Below are 21,730 nucleotides of genomic sequence, written 5' to 3'. Positions count from 1 at the left end.
TGAACTAAACAAAAGAAAGGCACTGGCTTCTCAGTAGCCAAAAGATAGAAATCCATTTTTCTGTCTCAGTTAAAACAATATGAAGTTGTGGCTGTAGATCAGACTCCTGGCTTGATAAAGTTCACTGGGATCTGTACGAAAGCTGTAAAATATTAAAACATGGAATTAAAGTACCCAAGAAGAAGACAATGGCGTGCTCTTCAGCTGCATGAGCCATTTGATGTTTCCGTCATCTCTCTCAATTTGATGAAAAATTTATTAGTATGTAGCTGTGGGAATAAGCATATGCATGGAAACCTTATAAACAACTTTCCGCTTTATATAGCACAATGTACTGATAAACTGTAAGACCTTCACTTATCAGGGTTTCTCTGAAGCTGACATTTCTCAGACAAGTGTTAATTCCATCTTTATTTAGAAAAAACTGACACTGAGCTCAGTGAAGAGTGCTCTGCCAAATCTGCATCTCTGTTTTAGAATTCATTTTCTGACAAGCATCCCATGTCTTACTGTGAGAGACCAGCACCAACCAACTTCAAACTATGGACTTGAAATCATGGATTCAAGCTGGGTGTATATAAGCACAGTATTCCATGCTTCTGGGATCAAATTGTGACTTGGTTGGTCTCTCCTTGATACAAGAAGAAGTAAAAGGTACCGATATGGTACCAGGATGCGCAGGTCAAAGGGATGCCACTTTTTTTATCCAACTGTGTTGTGCCAGGGAATATGTCTATATTTTTTCCCTTTAAATTGTAAAGCAGATCAGGCAGTGATAAGCCATGAATTGTAATATCATAGCCCTTTATGCATTTGTTTAGGGATTATTTTGTGATGGGATCTAGACAATTCTGTTTCTGCTGCCTGGAATTTGCCTTAGTCCAAACTGCCACATAGAGAAATTCACAGGGAGCTGAGTTCAAAGCAAAGTACAAGAAAAACCTCTGCACCTGAAAGCTATGCCAATATGAGTCAAATTTAAGACGGGAAATGTTGGCTTCTTCCCAGTCTTTTGGGAGGAACAAGTCTTTTAATTAACAGCAAAAACTTAAAATTCCTAGGTGTCATCTTGTATCAATGTGTGGGAGAATAAAGTACAACAGTGCAGTTGGTCTGAGAAGAAGAGCTGCTGGTAGAGGAAGAGACATATAGTATCAAATGCCACTGTAAACCAATCTGTTCATTTTCTGCTGTAGCAAACTGATGTGTTGGAGCTTTTATCCTAAAGTAGCCTCAACGTCTCACAACCTGTAGAACAAACTTCCTTTCACCCTGTATTGTAAAGCAAGTGCTACTCCATAAAGATATTTGATGGCTAATGAGCATTTTACAACAAGACTTTAAAGTTTATGCTGTGAGATGAAAAAAAAAAATTCACATTCAGTTACAGTGGGAGGATTTATGTTGGCAGAATAGAATTACCAGTTTGGCCACTTCCAGTCTGCTGTAATTGCTTGCATATTTGTAAATAGTGCCGTGGGATTTTCAACGGCCACAGGCAATCAGGATTTGAGTTTTACACCTCATTCTACAAGACAGCGTTATGAGCGCCACAGAACAGACCCCCATGCAGAACTGCCTGGGTTAAAAGAAAAAAAGTATTACACAGGATCATTATCAATCTTTCAAACGCCAGCAGCATGGAAGTGTGCCTTGGCAGTCTCCCACCCAAGAGCTGACATGGCCCAATGCTGCTTTTTAATAGTCAAATCTAATAGGGTCAGCATGAGAAGAGCAGAGCGCAGACAGTCTGACAGGCGTGGGCAACTCAGTTTATTCACTGGCGGTCTTCAGCCTCTGAGACTTATTTTCAGTTTGGAAGGGAAAAGATGAAATCTGTAAACAGTCATGTGGCATCAGGGAAGCAGAGGGACCTTCTTCCTTTTCTGCTGCTCTCTTCTGTGAGGACTGCCATTCTTTCCTTATATTTAAATTAAAAGCAGCCAGGCATGAATGCACATATATGTGTGGGAAGGACTGGGCTTTATTATATAGTCACTTGCAATCATGTTTTGATGCTGGTTTCTCCTTTCTAAAAGGTTTTTATGTCTGCATGCTCATAATAGCCATGCTAACTTTACTATAGAAAAATTGTATGTCTAGCTTTAAAAAAAAAAAAAAAATAATATCTATTTCCAGTTGTTTAAAGGCTCTATTTTAGTAAATTCTCTCTTTTCCTATCTTGATAGTATGTTTAGTGCATTATGTCCGGTGACTCTTACCAAAATCTATGTGTCTTTTGTGGCACTAATTTTTGTTTGCCTGTACCAATAAAACACTTCAGACTCATTTTTTGCAACATCTTTTCCCCCTGTTTTCAAGCTAATTTTGGACTTAGTTTTAAGGTATTAGACTATAACAAAAGGGGTGGAGGGGTAATCTATGCATCTAGATTTCCATTACTCAACAAAAACCAGACAATCCATGTTGCCATCTACAAGAACTGTTTTGGAATGTCTATAACTAACCAGCTTCCTACCCATTTATTCTTTTCTGCTTGTGAGACTGTCACGTTATAGATGCTGTGGTTACTTAACCACTTCTAGACTGAGATTACCTATTCAGCTACTTACTGTTTTATGATAGCCACCCAAGGTCACCCAAGGTCATTATCGACTTGTGACCAGAATTGCCTTCCCTCTAATGTATCCAGCACTGCTTTGAAGGCAGTGTTCAGGAAACAAGCCTCTTCTCTCATGGGCTTTGTAAATTTTGAGAAGGTGAATGAAACTTTAAAATGCAGAGGTATCATCCGAAATAATCTCTCTCACCAAGCCATGTTTATGACTTGCACTTCTGTAAATACTCTGGCTTCACTGTACTCCTGCATCCATTTACTTATACAAAGTTGTGAACAGAGGAACATGTACTATGAAGCACCTTCCCAAAACATCAGATTTTTACAGAATTGGGTCAAAATGATGTATCAGGTGCAGACTAAGGAAATGCCCGCTTGAGAGTGTGAACCTGAATCTGTACCAGTCTTGGCCTGTGTCAGGCAAGCAGTGGAGAACAAAGATCTCATGGCTGGCCCTTCACTGAAAACTGATCCTTACTGATCCTTACTGATCTATGTTCAAAATCGGACCCTTCAGCTGCAGTGTTGCTACAGAACATGTCCAGCAAATTCAATGAGCTAGCAGTTTATGCAGGTGTTTGTCCATCAGGTGAGTTTCAGGGTTTTGAATTCTAGCCTGATCTGACAGAATGTTCTATGAAGCCATGATGTGATATGTTCCCACTGATGTGTCCTCAGACAAGCTGATGAGCTCCAAGAGCATACATGAACCACAAAGGGATTTAATCATGCCCATTTCATTAAATGGTCAAGATAATGTATTTCAGTGGAATTCTATCTTGCACATTCTGGTTGATGTTGCCCCTGTTAAGGAGACCTTCATAGAAAATACCCTTGCTTAGATGTCATAACATTTGCAACATGGGGGATACGTGCTATAGTAATTCAGTCTAAAACTGATCAGAGTGGCTCATAGGGACAATGGCTCATAGGGGATCATTGAACAGACTACTGTCCAGCTACTGAGAGCGTATTTATTTCATTTGGTAAACAGTGTTTGATTATGAATTAATTGTGATAATTCAGACAATTATTTCAATAATTTTGTCTAGTTAACAGTAACAGTAGACATACTGTTTGCTAAATGTATTAACTGAAATTACAGTAGCTATTCAGACTACATTCATCATAATACTTATTAGTGTCTGCCCTTCCTATGTCTGTGGGCTCTTGAATGTTCTGCTCATCCTAAGTGTTGTCATTTCTGCTGGTATTACAGAAAAAAATTGAAATGTAGGCAGTTGTCAGTGACACAAACGTCTTCTGTCTTTTCCACTGTCTGCTTCTTGAAAACAGAGTCAGTTCTGCATGTACAGTCTGAAACTAGGGAATTTAGCCATGTGATTCCCCCTTAACCTCAATGAACATTATGTAGGTAATTCTTAATTTGAAGGCAAAATATTAACTCCTTATTGACAATAATAAGCATTCAGTCACCTGGTTCCCTTGGCTTCCTTGGAAGTGCTCCTAAAACTTCTTACACATGTGAAATACAGGATTTAAAATCAGGTTGTTAGTGTTGTGGAAAGTTAATTTTTGTGATTTAAAGAATGCCCCTAACCATGGGTTAGCCACCTGGATATAGGACGCCAGTTTATCTGTGAAGCATTTCTTGATGTTCAAAATCAGTCTGTGCCCAGCATTTAACAAATATGAACACAAACTGAATGGCTTTGGTGATTCTGATCTCCAGCTGCCCAGAGAAGATCTATTTCCTCAGTGTAAGATAGTTCTTGTAACCAGATGGAAGTATTTTACGTGCTACTCATTTCAAATTCCCAGTTCACACACTGATGGTCTGTAGACTCTGGGCTGAGGTCTGATTGATTATGCCAGGATTAACGGTGACTGACTCTTCCAAAAATATCGCAGGTACGCCAACTCTGTGCCAGTGTAGTGAAGAGTTGTGTTTGACCCCGTCTGTTTCATTGGCTCTCCCTTTCCCTACCAAATCTCAATTGTATAGGGGCAGCTATTATTACTGTCTTCAGCAACCTTTATTATAGACAGCTGTCAATGGGAGATGAATGCTCTGGCTGTGCCTCTATCCTTTCAGCCAAAGAGCAAGTGTATAATAATGAGGATTTATCTTGTTATATGGGTATACTGACGTAGAATTATAACATCTGTATATGGGCCACTGACAGTCCCCATGTCTCCCAGTATTTTCTCTTCCCTTCTATTTTCTCTAGGCCAAATTTATTACTCTCATAATTAAGTCCAATCCTGAGGACTTAATGGAGTTGCATGTTCTGAAAGTAGCAGGAAATATGGCTAGCCAGGAGCCTGCGCAGTGTCCGCTCCGGTCTGCCCGGGGCATAATTCCACCCCTTCTGAATGAAGGGTGGGTGACACAGGGCATAGCTTTAGAAGAAACTCTGAATTGGTCATTTTTATCGTTTGCTCCATCTCACATTAGGAATGCCTGAGTGACCTTTTGTTCACAGTAAGGCTTACATCCCTAGCTTGCTAAATGGGATGATGTTAATCATCAGATGACACCAAGAAATAACAGGCTTACATTGCTCCCAGGTAGATGCAGATTAGGCAGAAGGTGAAGCTTTCCAGTGGTGAGGGCAGCGAAGGCTTGGGGTTGCTTGCCTGGGGAGCTTCTGTGATTTTCATTTCTGGAGAATTTGGAGAACCTGCAGGGAATGAACTCACCTGCTAGGAATGACTGAACCATGGTGATTCCTGCCTTGGGGTTGGGGCATGTGCTAAATGACCCTCCTAAGATCTGTTCCAGGCCAGTTTTCTGCAATTCTGTAAGTCAGCATGAGCTGACACTGCTCTGAAATGGCAGAATAAATACAAGTCCAGTCTTAGTTTTTCCTTGCCTGGTGTACTAATAATGCTGCTGCTCTGCGGGTTCACGTGTTCCTCATCCCCTTTCAACTTCACAGGCTCCAAGCAGGAAGTGAGTTCACTATTTCCTGCCCACAGGCATGTTAGTTCATTACCTCGGTAAATAATTTGGCCCACAGTTAGTACCTTTTAAAAAAGTTAAAGGCTTCTTTCAAGTCTCATATACCTTTGCTTTGCCTTAAAGCATGTTTGGTTGTACCAGATATTAAACCTATTTTGAGTATGGGCAACAGTACGTTGATTCTAATTGCCATGGAAAGCATTTCACTTATGCATTTTTAAGCAAAATAGCTACCATTTCAAATTGTAGCCATCTATTCACCTCAGGTAGTTAAATTTTAGTTACCACTTTGGTGTCTAAATGCCTTAGAGAAAAAGATAAAAATAATCTTCAGTTTTAGCTGTTGTTTTCCCTCTTCTGAGAACAGAAAGGGATTTTTCCAGAGCCCACTCAAGTAAATAGAAACGTTCTCATCCTTATAATAGGCTTTGGATCAGGTCCACTTGTAAGGATAGTCCTCTTTTTTTTTTTTTTTTCCCCATACTCTTTAACTAAATGTATGACATATATTTAATCCTGGCAGTATTCTTTATCTCTGTGAGAAGTCCTTTTAATTCTCTGTGTAAGAAAGTGTTCTGTGATGTGGCTACCTGATTTTATTGAAACTCACATGTCAGGAAAAAAAATTATTGCCTTCCCTGTCAAAACTGACAGTAATTACAAGGCCAAATATATAGCTGTGATTGACTTGTAAAACTAAATCTCTAATATTTCAAGTTTGTAAGTTGACTTGTGCAGCTTTCAGGAAATATAACCCAGTATTTTCTTTGCAAACTGACATCTCTTTATCCATTTTTTCTTGTCTTTGTTTTTATTTGTGAGGGTGGGGAGTAGACAGCATTTATACAGAACGTACTAGATGGCATCTAACAAGTCTGCTTCTGGGGAAAAATAACATTTCTTCTATCTAAACGGCAGCTAAAGGAAAGTCAGGAACGTTTAAGCACACGGTTCTTTTTGTGTGCTCCTCTTTATGCATAATCTTTCAGCAATAAATACTGCATATTGATTACTTAATTGTAATGGAAACATACTTGGACAGGAGCAGTGTTATAGCCTATTTACTGCCTTAATTTTTAAAGAGTTTTTAAATTTTAAAATGAATATTGCACTAAATGCAGTGCTGTGTTCTTCTGTGCAGAACTTGTTGTAGAAGGACTTTCTCATCAAGGCTGCATTACTGAGAGCTCTGTTTCAGCTACCTTCCTTTCTCTTACCTTTGTAAAACCAGAAAAATCTTTAACTGGTGCCTAGCCTTTCTTACCATAAGTGAAATTCACTTCAGATGAAACAAATGGCTTGAGACTGATTAGTGAAAAAAAACCCAGATAGGGCTCTGTAGAGAATTTTATTTATTCAGACTAAGTATAAAAGTTTCACTTGTTTATTTTTCTAAAAAAATAAATATATGCAATAGTTTCTTGATTAATAATGGACATTTCTGAGGACTTGTAATAAAAAGTGATCCTTCTTTAGCTGATGGGAAAAAAGCACCTACATATCAAATAAATGTGTAAACCAAATGCTGGTTTAAAGACTTCCTAAAGGTGAACTAACAGCACTGCCTGAAAAAAAAAAAAAAAAAAAAAAAAAAGAAGAGGAAGATACATCTTAAATATCAGTCATTTAGCTGAAGTGCAAAAAATAAATATAAGTGTTGAAGCGATATATATTAAGAGCCGCAAAGAGGCACTTGGAGATGACATCCACAATATTGTATATTGTTTCAAAAGTACAATACCAGATTATTTTGAATCAGAAAAGATGTAATTTCCTTTACAGGAGAAAATATTTTGCTTCATCATTTCTAGGCTGTTGAGTATTTGGATGATACCGCTTTTAATTTTTCTTTCTTTTTTAAATGTTAAAATTTTTTAAAAAAATTTTAGATCCAAACTAGTGAAGCAAAGCCTGGGAAGTAGTAATTTCTTTGAATCTTAATGTAGTCTGTCTTCTTAATGAGCCTACTGCACTGCCCTGAAAACAGCCCTTTACAAATAAACACGCTGGAAGTGATTTAGCCACAATGTCCAGACTGTGTAAACATCTAATTATTACAATAAAATTGTCAATAAATATACATTACTGCTCCCTTTTCAAACGTTAACCAACTTTCTCTTTGCTTGATAAAAAGGTATAAATTCTATTTTTATGTCTCGGTGGGTTTTGTTTTCATTACTCTGCTTGCTGCTCTCCAGACAAAAGAATGCAGCCTAATGTCTGAGTTATTCCTGGATGGTGAAAACTCCTACAGTTGTTTATTAACGTAAAGTGCGATGTTTCTTTTCACAGCAAAATGAACTCGGAGCTTTCACAATCTGATGTTTAGTCACAGCATTTTTTTTTCCCCCCTCAAAAAAAGGCTATAAAACCTGTTATTGCAGTTGATGTAACTGTGGGATAGGCACACGATTAAAACCCACTTATTACATGGAGGAAGGGACATAATGCTGCATTAGGACTGAGAGAGAAGATAGGAAACCAGGGTAATTTCCTCAAAAATATGAAGTTCTGCTTTCTGAATTATGGCATCGTGTTGACCGTAAATGTGGCATCAGCTCCCCCCTGCCCCCCCATACGTAGCCCCTTTTCACATTTCTTATATAACTGGAACATTAACATTAGAAAAGCAGAGCGATATTGAATCCTAATGAGGTCTGGCCTATATGCTCCGGCAGGAGAAGAATGAGGATAATTCATTTGTATGCCGCGAAGCATTCACAACTCCATGAGCATCCCCGTGGCTTCAGCTTGTGGTGCTGATCATCTGTTCCTACTTTAGGGGGTTTCATTGCTCCAAGCAGCATCTGAGCTGGGGAAAAAATAGTTAACCGCTTTACTGCTAGCTTTTGTTATATAATGACAATTTAATACGGTGGCTATTTTTTTGTTAACCTGCTTTAAAAAGGTCTTTCAAATGGTTAAATTTATCTTCTGATTAGCTGTGCCTGCCAGGTAAAATATAAGGAGGAAAATGATGTGGAACACAGCAGTGTAAAATGTGTTAGCCAGTCTTGGTAAACATGTCTATTTTAAATAATCAATGTAATGACAGGCAGCCATTTGCTCCGAAAATATTTTTTTAAAATACTTTTTATTCTGTTTTGCTGCCTGTGTTCACACTGCTTTTTTATCCTCTTCTTTAAACACTGAAGATACTCAGCAGAGTGACATGTTATTTAAAAAAAGAAAGCAGAAATGTTTACCAAAATCAAGGTATAAAAGATTCGTGCAAATTGCCATGTAAAATGATCTGCACAAAAAGGCATCGGGGAAGAGAGTGAAGGCTGTGCCAAACAGATGGCACACCCTGCTGTGTTTTTGATTGAAAAAGAAAGGTAACATTTGCAGCCACGTCAAAGAGACAGTGATCAGCTAAACAAATTGGTCTCCGAAGTACACCATTGCTGGAGCAAACCCTGCTGCAGGGTACAAGCGAGGTTGTATTTCACAATAATGCCGTGTGCGCGTCGCGGTTTTCCGAAGTGAAGGGAGATGTCCCCCTTTCATCTCTCCAAGGCGAGCAAAAGCCTTTGTTGAGATAGGCTGCAATGCACTCTGCAAAAGCAGCAGAGAAACCCACAGACAATAAACGTGGGGTTTTTTTCCTCCTTTTTTTTTTTTTTTTTTTTTTTTTCCTTGGTCATCTCCAAATCATATTCAGGGACAGCCCAGCAGGTTTTCCATTTGGTGTATCAGGTGTCCAGGGTTCACAGTGAATAAAATTGCGATGTGGTTTAAAAGAAATGGGAAGGCAATGCCAAATAATCTGCACAAAGGTGCAGTTGGAGGAGGAGGCTGTAGCCAGAACAGCCCTCCTTGCGCCTGCATGCTGCCCGCAATACACACATCAAAAGCGGCAGAGGAAGGGTGCGTGGGGGGCTTCCCGCCCCTCTTTTTTTTTGGGCTCATCTCAGCTGGCAGCCTTATTCTGCCTCAGTAAAGACAAGGTACAGAAATGTCCTTTGGGTGACATTCAAAACTCGATATAAATCCTCTGCTTTATGAGACTGCAGTGCAATAAATTACTTAGCCTAATTGTAGATGTAATGAATTACCATAATTAGTCATGGGCTACATTAAATTAATCAGCATGGTACATTATTTTGCTAAATTACATCTTTGCCTTCCAAAGCCACCAGTGCAGCAATCAGTGTTTCTTGCAAGAGGGGAATGATGCTGTAATGAGAAGCCTTTCTGCTCCTAGAATAGTGACAGGATATGAATTTTGATGGGAGACAGAAAGGTTTGGAGACGCTGGAGCCTCAACTTGTGCCTGAAGTGTCTTCCGTTGTTAATGATGCTCCAGTCCTCCTGCAGGGGAGCAGTGGGCTGTAGCTTGTGAAGGTTGTGGACGATTCTCCTCACAGGGGAAGAAAAACACTTAGCTCGTGCTTTAAGGCAAATAATATCGCTGATACAACAAGTCACAAAGCAGTGGGGTGGCAGAGAGATAATGTCTCTGGAAATATTAATAGATTTAGAATGTTCTTTTACATTGGTTGATGAGATTTATAGTTACCAGGTATTTTTTTATTGTTATTATTCATACCATTTGGATCTGAGTTAAAGCCTGTAGCTATTTTTGTTTTTTACTTAAACCTCCAGCTGTTCAGAATCTTGCTGTTGCTTCTCAGTGAAGTCTGGAAGCAAACCATACTTGAGCTGAATATTATTCACTATTCAGCAAAATGTTGTTGGGAGAGCTCCAGAGTCCCACCTGAACACACATGCTCTGTTTAGATTTTTTTATTCGGGGGCTTATAAGTATATAAATATTATTTGGCTTGATGAATGATGGAGTGTATATTTCAGATGCATGAATCCCAATTATTTCAGCCCCCCCCCCCCCCCCCCCCCCCCCCCAACTTCACAAGATCTGTCACTTTATTACTTTTATGCTTTGGAACATGTTTGCTTAAATATTTACTTATGCTCACAATGTCACCAGATGACAGTTCATGACAGAGATTCATGGCACTGTCCTGCAATAAGGTTAATTATCCTGGACTTGAAATGAAGGATGCTGTTGTATTGCTGTTGTTTTGTTTTCTAGAATGACAATGTTTGTGAGCTTCTTGTTTAAGGGATGCATCTGCTGTCTAAAAGCCCATCTGTATAATGAAATTAGGCTAGGATTTTTGTAGTGTTCCTTGCTAGTTTTGTCATCCACCTGCCTGCCCTGACCAACGATGAGGAATAAACCAGACAGTTTAAAACTGAGACTAAGTGAACGGGGAATGGGAAGAATAGACAATGGAAGCAGTGCTGATCAGAGCACAGCTCCTCGTCCTGCAAATGTGAGCTAAATCTTTGAGCATGGTCAGGAGAAAGGGACCCAAATAAAGGCATGGTCACATCTGCAGGGAAAAATGCATAGGGATGCAGAAAAGCCTTGTTTGTAATTTGTGTTTTTGTCCTGGTGGGAACCCATTTAATTAGTGCAAGAAGGTATTGAATTTTAGCTTATCATGCATATTGTTTTCCAGCTGTACAGAAGATTGCCAAGTTTCTAATGGCCTGACCCTACTCTGTAAATCAGCAGTAAATTGCGGCATTTACACTGAGCAAAGGCAAAGGGCTCATTCTGTTGGGTTTGCGCTGTCACAGGAACCTGGGCTAAGGGATTAATGGTCTGATGTTAAACATCTGTCCCCTGTCTTTGGGGGGACGTAAACACACAAAGAGGGAATCTAATGCCATCTACTAAAAGATCTTCAATGAGAGGGAGCCCTTGCTAACATTTCCATCCAGTGGCACCTCAGACACATTGCCTCTTTATGCTAAAGCCCCACAGCACTAAGGGCCCTATAAATAGTCTCCATGTGACAGCTCAGAGAAGAAGAGAGGTTTCCTCTAGACATTAGTTGTGCTAAAAGATTCATCATTACCTGCAGTCATGAAATAAATCTTTGATACTTACAACTATAATATCCATGCTCTACGTTTTATTGCAGATATAGGTAGACAGTCATTATTTCTGACACTTTCTCAGCATTACAAGGAGTACTCTAGGGGAACAACTAGTGTACAGTCTTACAGAAATAGATTGATATAACCACATGGAAACCAGTTACTTGCAGTCAATATAATATTCCCTTAATGATGTTAAACAGTCATGCAGACTCCAAGTTTAATGTAAAAATCCTATCTTCAAACAACCACAGTTATCTACAAATTAAGTTGCCAGAAGGGAAATTTATTTTTTCATCATATATTAGTCCTTGAGAAATATATGACTTGGAGCAGAATGAATTTTTTTTTTTTTAACTGTTACACTTTATTATTGTTTAGGAGACATTAAAGCAAGACAATGGTCAACAGCAGTCACTTTACAGCACTTGCAAGAGATGGGAATCATTGTATACTGTGAAGCAAAGTACTAAAGAATGCTCTGTGTGGTGGTTGTGTGGTAGATCTTATCATCATGTAAATTCAGTGGACATTTACACAGCAAATAACTTCCCATATAGAAAAGGAGCTAAAGCGGGTTTAGGACCAATACAAAGAGAGTAACTTATTTTGTTGACCTGAACTCTTATGAAATAAGTGATATTCTTAAGTGATACGATCATATTCCTATCTCAATTGTAAGGCACGCAGGTTTTAAGTACTGTACTGTTGGCTGTACTTTTGTACCAGGATTTCCTAAATCCTGGACCCCTCCCTCCAGTAGCACTAAGCAACAGCTCAGCACTTGCTGAGAGGTTTTATTGGTGACTGACGACCAAACCCAGGGTGACATTAGAACTTTTTGTGTATGTCCTGCTTACTGGAAATCATTCTTGACCGATGGGAGAGGCAGCATGTGCTGGCAGGACTGCATGTGACCAGTGCAGTGGCTGCTGGAGGGGCCATCGCTGAACTGGAGAACACCTGGGTGACTCGCTGGTGGCACAGACAGTCCAGTGTTTTGATGGTCAGACTGGCTGGCACCTTGGACAGCCAGCCTGAATTTTTGATCTGCCTCTTGCAGGCAGAGTTTCAAAGGCAAATAGGCACTTTTGGAAAAAAAACCTGTCACTGACTCAGAATAAAGCTTTTTTTCTTTTTTATTTTTTTCTCTTTAGTATCATTACTGGCAGACTCCATACAACAAACAGTGGGCATTCTGTGTTATCAGTCCATTTTTTAATGTTTCTAAGTCTGCAGATGGTATTCTGGTTATACTGGGTATTGAGGATCTCCTGGTGTGTACCAGGAGGAGCTGATTTGGGGAGGTGTTCATCCTCCACAGAAAGGTGGTTTAAAGCCTGTCAGACCTGTGAGCCTCAGCTTGGCATTCAGAAGAGCTGCACCATTGCCAGTGCTTTCCTGATATCAACGCCAGTTGACAACCTTACGCATCTTCCACTGAAGTGTGTTTGAATGATGCTGGGCTTTCATCCTTAGGCCCTCGAATGAAACTTAGCACTTGTACATGTTAATATTTTGCCGATAGGTGGAGATATTAATTTCACAAAACATTTGCTCTGGCTTCCGGTGAACATTTCAAAATTCTCTTTATAGCTCCAGAAGTGGCACTGATGTGAACACCTGCAGCAGCAGGAGGTTTGTGGAACAACCCCCCACCTCAATTCATGACCTTTGAGGATGGAATATAAGGACTGGCGCTTTGGGAAAGGAGGAGAAATACCAGAATAGGGTTTCTTATGTTGTCCTTGGGCCTGAGCAATGTTTCGGATTGGTCAACTGTTATTTTTTAATACCGGATGGCTGGAACCCAAGTAAGTGTTGTGATGACCTCAACAATCCGGCGTGGTTCATGGCTGCAAGGTCTGTGGGAAGGTGGCAGACTGCCAGCCCCCAGCCCCCCGTACATCATTTGCAGGTTGCTGTTTCTGGCAGACTGGTGTTAGTTATTGTAAATGAGTGACACTGCCCATAACTCACCTTTAAATCTCACCTTGTGGGCATCGGAAGAGCTGTGAGTATGTGCTTGCGTGCACAAAGGCATCCCCATAGGCACGTGCCCACCTACGCTCACCTGCAAAGTGCTTGTCACCGCCTTGACTTACCTTGATGTGATTGACGATAATTAGGTTTCAGCTGCCTTCTGATGCAGAAATACACACCACCACAGCGTGGCCAGTTCTGCTCCTGCAGTCGTGCCTCTGAAAGGCTATCGATTCATGCTTTTACATTTTTAAAAGGTCATGGAAATAATTCCGCCTGAATTGTGCTAAGTGAAATAGTTTGCAGAGGTAATATGGTTCCTGCTCACTTCCAGTGTAAACAAAAGCCAGTGATTTTTATTATTGTTTTTAGTATATTTTAATTACATTTATTTGCCTCGCTCTTGCATAGTATCAATGAACTATTTGTAAAGTTGTAAGGCAAGTGACCTTCAACATTATACGACGCTTGTGTGCAGAGATATTTTATTTTTCTATTATGTAAGATGTGCTGGAAGCGCTTATCATAATATGGTGCTCACATTAAAAATTAAAAGCATAAGAATAAAAATTGCCTTTTTCCCCTTGTCCTGTCATATATCTGTCCATTTTAATAAGACAAAAATATCTACAGCCCTGTGACTGTGGTATTAAATGTGCTTACTTTTTGTAAAATATCAATGTAGTTAAACAAACAGCCTTCTCTGGCTTGACTGGGAACAGATTGTTCCCAACAATTCATTTGACTAACAGGCTATATAATGCAATGAGTTAACTTATTAGAATACATAGTTACTGCAGCCCAACTGCCCTAGAAAGATGACAGGAAGCTATGGATGTTATGGCATAAATTATTTCTATAGCTGCGCTGCAATTAGTGACTTTGTATTCTGTCTGGTTTACAGGACTTACAACCAGGGCTAAAGTCATGAAGGAGAAAGAGAAGGTAAGATTTTATGCACAGAACGAGCCTTTCTTTCTTCCTATAGGATTTTTCCTTATGTTCCTTCGTTTAAAATTATTTTACTGTGTCAATTGTGTACATCAATAGAGTTCTTAGATTTTCTGCCAGCACAGCTTTATGCCTCCTCATGGAGCTACTGAAGAACAGAGCTGAACATTCCCACCCTACACCATGGGCTTTGCCAGGGTGATGTCCTGTGTATGAGAGTACATGGAAAAGGATTTTCCTCCTAATCGCCTGTAGCATTAATGGTAAGTGACATATGCAGAGATGGAAGCTTAAATGCACTATGTTCCCATGTGCCTCTATTCAGTCCCACTACAGTTGCCATAATTCACTCCACAATTGATTGTTAATTTACTTTAATACATGTGTCTGTAGCAAGTGGAGCTGATAAATAGTGAAAAAGTATGTGATAGGCTATCTAACCTTCTTCATATAGATGAAACACTACAGAGCTGAAATCCATTCATGTTCCCTGAACACAATGCTGTATTCTGGTTTTCTATTCATAGTGTTGTAAATTTGTCAGCCTAATGGGACACTTCGTAAGATGTTTTCCTTTTTAAGTGCTTTAATGGGAGTAGGTATTACATTGATCCAAAATCTAGCCTAACATTTCATATCGTGGAGTCTGGAATTGTGTAGTTAGCTGCATAAAAGTTAACTGGTGTTTTGTTCTTCCCTTTATTTTAAGCTGAATTTTGCCAACCTGATACTCAGCCTACTGTTTATATATGGAATAAAACCAGCATGCTGTTTGGCCACCAAATTCCAAGGTTGTACTGTATTTTCATCCAGTATAAATACAAGTGGAGGTGGTAAGTAGGTAGTAAGCATGCACCCAAACTTGCATCTTTTTTCCCTCTTTGCCTGAAGTAGAAGGGCTGTGGCAGTGGGCATGAAATAGCCCCACTAGGATAGCCCCCGTGTCCATTGAGACCAATAACCTGCTTTTGACAACTGAGACACTGACAGAATGAGATCCTTACAGATATCCAGTGATACTTCCCTAAAATATTCCCCAACATCCACTAATTTGCAGGTCAAGTACTTCTTAAGCAGAAGTGATGTCTCTATATTTAGTACTACTGATGGATTTTTCTTCCCTGAAAGGATAAAGTGAACTCAGTTACTCAGTATGATGGGTGGTGAACTTTGGAAACAGTTCACAGTGTGAACATTTGTGATTCATCTTATGAGCTCTTGAATGTTGGAGGTTTGGATCAAATAAGAATCATAGAATCATAGAATGGTTTGGGTTGGAAGGGACCTTAAAGATCACCTGGTTCCAACCCCCCTGCCCTGGGCAGGGACACCTTCCACTAGCCCAGGTTGCTCAAAGCCCCGTCCAACCTGGCCTTGAACACTGCCAGGGAGGGGGCAGCCACAGCTTCTCTGGGCAACCTGTGCCAGTGTCTCACCACCCTCACAGGGAAGGATTTCTTCCTTATATTTAATCGAAATCTACCCTTTTCTGTTTAAAACCATTACCTCTCATCCTGTCACTACATGCCCTTGTAAAAAGTCCCTCTCCAGCTTTTTTGTAGGCCCCATTTAGATACTGGAAGATTGCTATAATGTGTCTCCAGAGCCTTCTCCTCTCCAGGCTGATATTAGGTTTGATATGGCCACAGCCGTACACCAGCTAAAAAAATTATTCTTAAAGGCCAAGAGGCAGATGAGTACCTGACAAAACCAGCCAATAAAAGTCCTGCTCTAAATAGTCCTGCTCTGAGAGAGGTGTGGAAATGCTGAGATGCAGTCAGGCTCCGACCTGATTCAACTTTTGCCGAATTGTGATGTGGTGAACATCTGCCTTGCACATAAACATTGTTACAACATGTTGTAGGTTGGGATTTTTAGTGCTGCTCAAATATAAGTTAGCTCTGACTTCTCCAGCCTCCCAGTATCATTCCTGATTCAGGAAGAGAAGCATTTTCCCTAAAACTGTCTAAAGCAGTAGAAGTGGAATATTCTGGGAAATGCTGAGTTAGGGGACAACGGCACAAGATGAAGATTTGTAAAATCAGTAAAACCTGAGAGCCTTGCAAGGAACCCGATAAACCCCATCCAGGGAACAAACTCCTTGAGAGTGCAGAGAGTCATGGGAACCCCCTGAATTGTAAAGACATTTTTGTTACCCTGCATGGTCGTGGGCCACCTACAAGCCTGTGGTCGACAGTGTAGAGCTCAGACAATACACCCACAGCCCTGGACATGTATTGATCTGTGCTGCCACAGCCCAGCACTTATAGCCCAGGCTTTTGCCTGCCCCTTTGTGATACATCCATGTGCTAGGCTTCCTCTGAGAAGGACTGCATTTATTCCAACAAAAGCTATCAATTTGTGCCATTGTTCATAATAGGGAGAAAAAGTCAACATCAGAAATCTTTTCTGTACCATATAACCTTTGAGACTTATCACAGCTTGGATTTCTCTGAGGGTTGACGGTAAGGTGACAAAATAAGGTGACAAAATTATGATTTCTGTTTTTGTTTATTGGTTCCCTGTGTATGAAGAGGCTCTATAAATAATAATAATCATTGATGCAGGCCAGTACAATTGTTAAAGACACTTAACCTGCTGGCTATAAGTGTCTTTTGAAGTGGTGTTTTCTTCCCCGGTTAATAGGGGGGCACTGGTGCTGCTGGAAGAGAGACGGCAGAAGTTTGGAGCATGTGGGTTGTGTACTTGGTGAACTTCTGCTGCAGAGAAATGTCAAGGTCAGAACATGATTGAAGAACCTTCTTCCTCTCTTGAAGTCGCTGTTCCTGTATGATATTGTTTTCCACTGTAGAATGTTCTCTTAAAAATGAGGTTGAGATCCCTAAAGAAATTGCTTCAATCAGCAACAGTGCTTAATGACTGTTAATGGGAAGTGGAGATAGGATAGTAAGTGTTACTTTGATTAATAAGAGAACTGCAGAGAATTTAAATTGTGCCACTGATGGATTATTTTCTTCAAGCTTGATAAGCGCTTCTCATTTGTTCTTAAATTTGGTCAATACTGTTAAAGACAGCAAAATGAAGTATAATTAATTCTATTACTGCTACTCAGACCCAGTGTTACTGGGAAACAGATTGCGATGCAGACAACAATGTTAGGTAACACTTCTGGCAGGTTTATCATATGAGGACCTGTCAGTCCTCAAAAGCAGAGAACCTTTTCTCCTCCATGGTCAGAAACTGCCCAGCACTAGTTGCCTTTCTTAGCATGTGTTGGTCTCTTTGAATCTGCCGCAGAAATATTTGCGGTAAAGAAAGTAGCTGATTCCAAAGTATGTGGACAAAACAAACAGCTCCAATTTATTCCTCGCCTGATACATGGGGATATTGTGATTAGATTTTGAGTATATCACTACAGATTCTCAGTTTGCAGTAGTATCATTACATAGATAGCTTTGTTGAGTTCAGTATTGTGGTATAAGGCCCTATGAACATTTAGGACATTAGAGGGCTTGGGAGGGAGGGGTGAGATGAATTTTTTCAACTCCAAGATAATACAGCATTTTATTTGCAGACCCCATGTCCCGTGAATTTAACCCCTCTACATGCTCTTAGGATCCAGTGCAGTGACTAATACATTTATTACAATGCTATTTTTGCAAAGATGTTTTCTTTTTCATAATCATGTGTGTTTCTTACCAGTCTTGAAGTCCAGCATGTGTGTACCCTACAGGTTAATATGGCCTGTGTAATAAATAATCATATTATGGCAGCACTTAAAAGCTCCAGTTAGGTCCTAGATGTGTTAGGCATTGGCAAACATTATAGTCTTCCCTCAGGAAAGCTCCCACATGTGTTTAAATGCTGAACTGAAGGGAAGCTTTCCTTCACTTGGAGCAGTGAGTCACTGACATCTGCAGACATCTCTAGTCACGTCTGTTGCACATCTTACATCTCCTGCCACAGTGGGATATGATCCTACTGAGGATGCCAAGTGCTTATCCAACATAGGTATTTAGCGAGAACCATGCTGATGTACATATAAATTGTCATTATGCTTTTAAACAAACCTACTTGCATGATACAAAAATAGGGAAAATATACTGAGAAATGCAACATATTCAGAGACCTTTCTGCACTCCTGAAATCAGATTTTAGCAAAAGAGGACCAGCAGATCATCTGTTCTGCCATCTCGGAAGAAATCCAGGCTATGTGCAATGGAATAGGGAATCTGTTCTGTGTTTTCATTAGGGGTAGCTGCAATTATCACTTAATTTAACAGACTCTGCCTATTTCAAAGTCCACGCTTCTTCAATTCTGACTGCAGAAAGTCATTGTGTGAGTTATTTAGAATTAATTTGAAACCAGAGTGTGTTGGCTAATAGTATAGTTATAAAATCAGTGAAGGTCTAATTCTGTTATTAAAAATGTAAAGCTTATGTATTATGAATAAAGAGTTCATTCTCTTCCAAGGATACTCCATAAACATAATTTCTAAAAGTATTGCAAACACAGAAAATGTATTTCAAGCATGAATTCGGGTGCAATGGTCTGTACTCTAGAGTGCAAAACCGCATTAGAAGTCTCAGGTGGAAGGTCATGTTTAAAACTTGGAAGCAGAGAACAAAAACCATTGACAACTCCTTTGTCTCTGAAAGTCCCTGTTTATAGCTCTGTTGGCATTCCATGCAGCAAAGGGAGCAACCAAACATCTTTCATTCACTCGACTTGTTTGCAAATCCTTGAGGGTGGCTCATAGGGAATGCGGTGGTCTGACTAAATCATTCCTTCATCAATACTTTCATGCAGATAATCGGGGTAAATGTTGACCCGAATTACTAGACACCCTTCAATTCTACAGGAAAGGGTGTCAAGAGTGTCATATAATCCTGGCCATTAAAGAGATGGCACCCAGCATATAAAGAATAGACATGTCAGAGTACTGATGTCTCTTAAGGCAGCTGCAGAGTGGTGTATGTGTATCCAGTATATGCAATGCATTTACACATATTTTGAGGAGAAGACTCTTAGATCAAACCAGAAGCCTTGTGCATCACTCTTCTTTCTACAGAGGACTGTTTATCTAGGCAAGCCAGTAACTTTTTGAAAGATGGCAGCTGGCATCATATATTGTCTCTAGTGCACCAAAGACAAAGAAACTTTAAATCTTAGGTATTATCTTTGTAGAACTAACCAGAGATTTGGAGGCCAAATAAACCTTTCTCTCTCCTGAATTTTTCTGTTATTCCATTTTAGTGTCTGTCAGCTTGATACAAAACCCCACATATGTCTGTAGGTGTGTATATTTGTTTGTTGCCACTGTTTTATTATGCAGCACGATGGAAATTCTGCTGGATAACTTGTTTACAAAGTTGATTCATTGTGGAAGAAAGGTAGATCCTATATTCCCCTTTACAACAACTATCCTCCAGAATTAAGGGCTATATATTTGAAGGATTGTGGTGCTGTGAATGTACTTTTCTGAAGGTACTTTAATAGTGTCTGATTTGTCATAAGCTAAGCTTCAATAATGAAAGAGAGCCCTGCATGTACCAAGAGCCCTGATTAAGAGAGGAGTACAGTTTGTTACAGTTATGTGGGTACTTGGCTATCATATAAGTTTATTAAATCATATAAAATTTCAATTTACACCATAATATTCTGTAAAAGATGGAGCACACAAAGCTAATAAGTATGCCAATTTCTTTCACATATGAATTGTATTGTTGGTTGTGTTAAAGCTGCCATTTTCAGAAGCAAGATTATTTGTGCTAGAATAGTAATTTCATGTCTCACAGTTAAATTTTGCAGAAGTTAATTTCAGATTGAAATAAAATGAATGTGGTATAAAAGCTAGTAAAATGCCAATATAATGTTATATATTGTTGGGAAGGGGAGAATATATATACGTCTTTATACAGTACATACATACATATTTAAATTTGAGTCTTTGTTCATCGTGAATATAGTTTTGTGGAAACCGAGTGACACTGTCCTGGTGTAGTGTCTCTAGGCTTTGTTCTGTTGCAGGGAGGTGAAGTTACTTGGTTTTAGGCCTTGTTTTTCATAATACTTCTAATTTGCATAATGTATTATAATGGATTTCATAATGTTTGCAAAGTCAAGATGCAAAGTCAGCCAAAGTTCATTTTTCCCATTGGAATCAAATCTTATTCTTTATTTGTGCACTTCCAAGAGTTCTCAGTTAAATGCAGCTGATGGTATCCTAGTTTGTTTTCTCTTGTTTCAGCCTACCCGTGCTTTAGGAGATTGTTACTTATTTCTTCTTAGCATATTGGGGAATACCCAGGGCATGCCCAAAGCTTATGTTACTGTGAGTGTATTACAAATTGTTCAGTGAGCTGTTTTTTGGAGGTGGAGTTGCACTTCTAGATTTTGCCCTGCGAGGAAGAAAATGTCTTTATTTCTTTTTTGCCAGGGGGACAATGCGAGTTTCAACCTTTCCCGCCTGCTCCTTGCTGGCTTCTACTGTCATTATATTTTACCACCATATGCAAAACTTGGCAGGAGTATCCCATTAATACAGTGAGTGAGGTGAGTGGTACTGTCCTGCACCTGCACAGTCAAGAACTGGGAATGGAGTAAAGTCTCCTCTTTTAAGTTTAAATAAACAGGGTGAAAGTTTATGAAGAGCATGTTTGGAAATGCTGTGTTGAGGTTGGGCAGAGCAGGACTGGACTTGGATGGATCAAGGGGTTGTCAGCAGTCTTGGAGATGATGGTTTTCTTTACTTAAGCTGCTTTCAGCAGAGTTCAGGCATCTCTGGAGTTGGAGCACTGGCCCAAGAGGAGATGACAGAGAAGACAAAACCAAGATATGGTCTAAATTTCAAGAGCAGTTGGGTGTTTTTGCTGTCACACTGTCAGAATTCAATAGCTGGGAGAAACTACAGAGCAGCAGAACTTCCTCACCCCCTCCCGCTTGCTAATGTGTGCAGCCCTCTCCTGCTGGTCCTTTATTTCACCTTGTTCTGGTAGCACCATCACTTAGGAGGAAAACTGGTCCTTTGTGTCAGTGATCCTTAAGATTTTGCAGCCCTCAAAGTCCTGCAGACGTCCAGAGTGCAAATTATGACTGAGCAGAAGGGAAGAAAACTGAATAGGGAAGGGGGAACAGAAATCTCTGTCTTTTGGACTCTGCATAGTTGCTCTTGGCTGGATAGATAACTATTTCCTTGTTGCTTTATTACCAGTCCTGCCCTTAGACAGCTGTGCGTCATATTCACAGCCACAGTGTAAGACACTCAAGCCTTGTAATGCTTTTAAACTAATGAGGGTGCAGTGGTTTAGCACGGGATACATCACACAGTCTCCAAAGGGCTTTGCATGTCGTTTATAGCTTGTGCTTCATAAAGAATATCGCTTTTTGTATAGCCTGACTGTAGCTCACCACCATT

At 39.8% G+C, this 21,730-nt stretch overlaps 1 protein-coding gene across 1 annotated transcript in view; it reads left to right on the top strand.

Annotated features, from left to right (window-relative positions):
* Positions 1 to 13,102, top strand: part of SKAP2 (src kinase associated phosphoprotein 2) — a 137,694-nt gene extending 124,592 nt beyond the window's left edge. The window contains exon 13 of the mRNA XM_074900447.1: positions 13,014 to 13,102. Within this exon, the coding sequence (XP_074756548.1) occupies positions 13,014 to 13,031 (18 nt within the window). The 3' untranslated portion in view covers positions 13,032 to 13,102. The remainder of the gene's footprint in view (positions 1 to 13,013) is intronic.
* The last annotated feature ends 8,628 nt before the right edge of the window (positions 13,103 to 21,730 follow it).

This window comes from Athene noctua, chromosome 2, assembly GCF_965140245.1.
Source record: "Athene noctua chromosome 2, bAthNoc1.hap1.1, whole genome shotgun sequence".
Taxonomy (NCBI): domain Eukaryota; kingdom Metazoa; phylum Chordata; class Aves; order Strigiformes; family Strigidae; genus Athene; species Athene noctua.
Note: the sequence above shows the minus strand (reverse complement) of the source record. Positions and strands in the feature narration are given on the sequence as shown.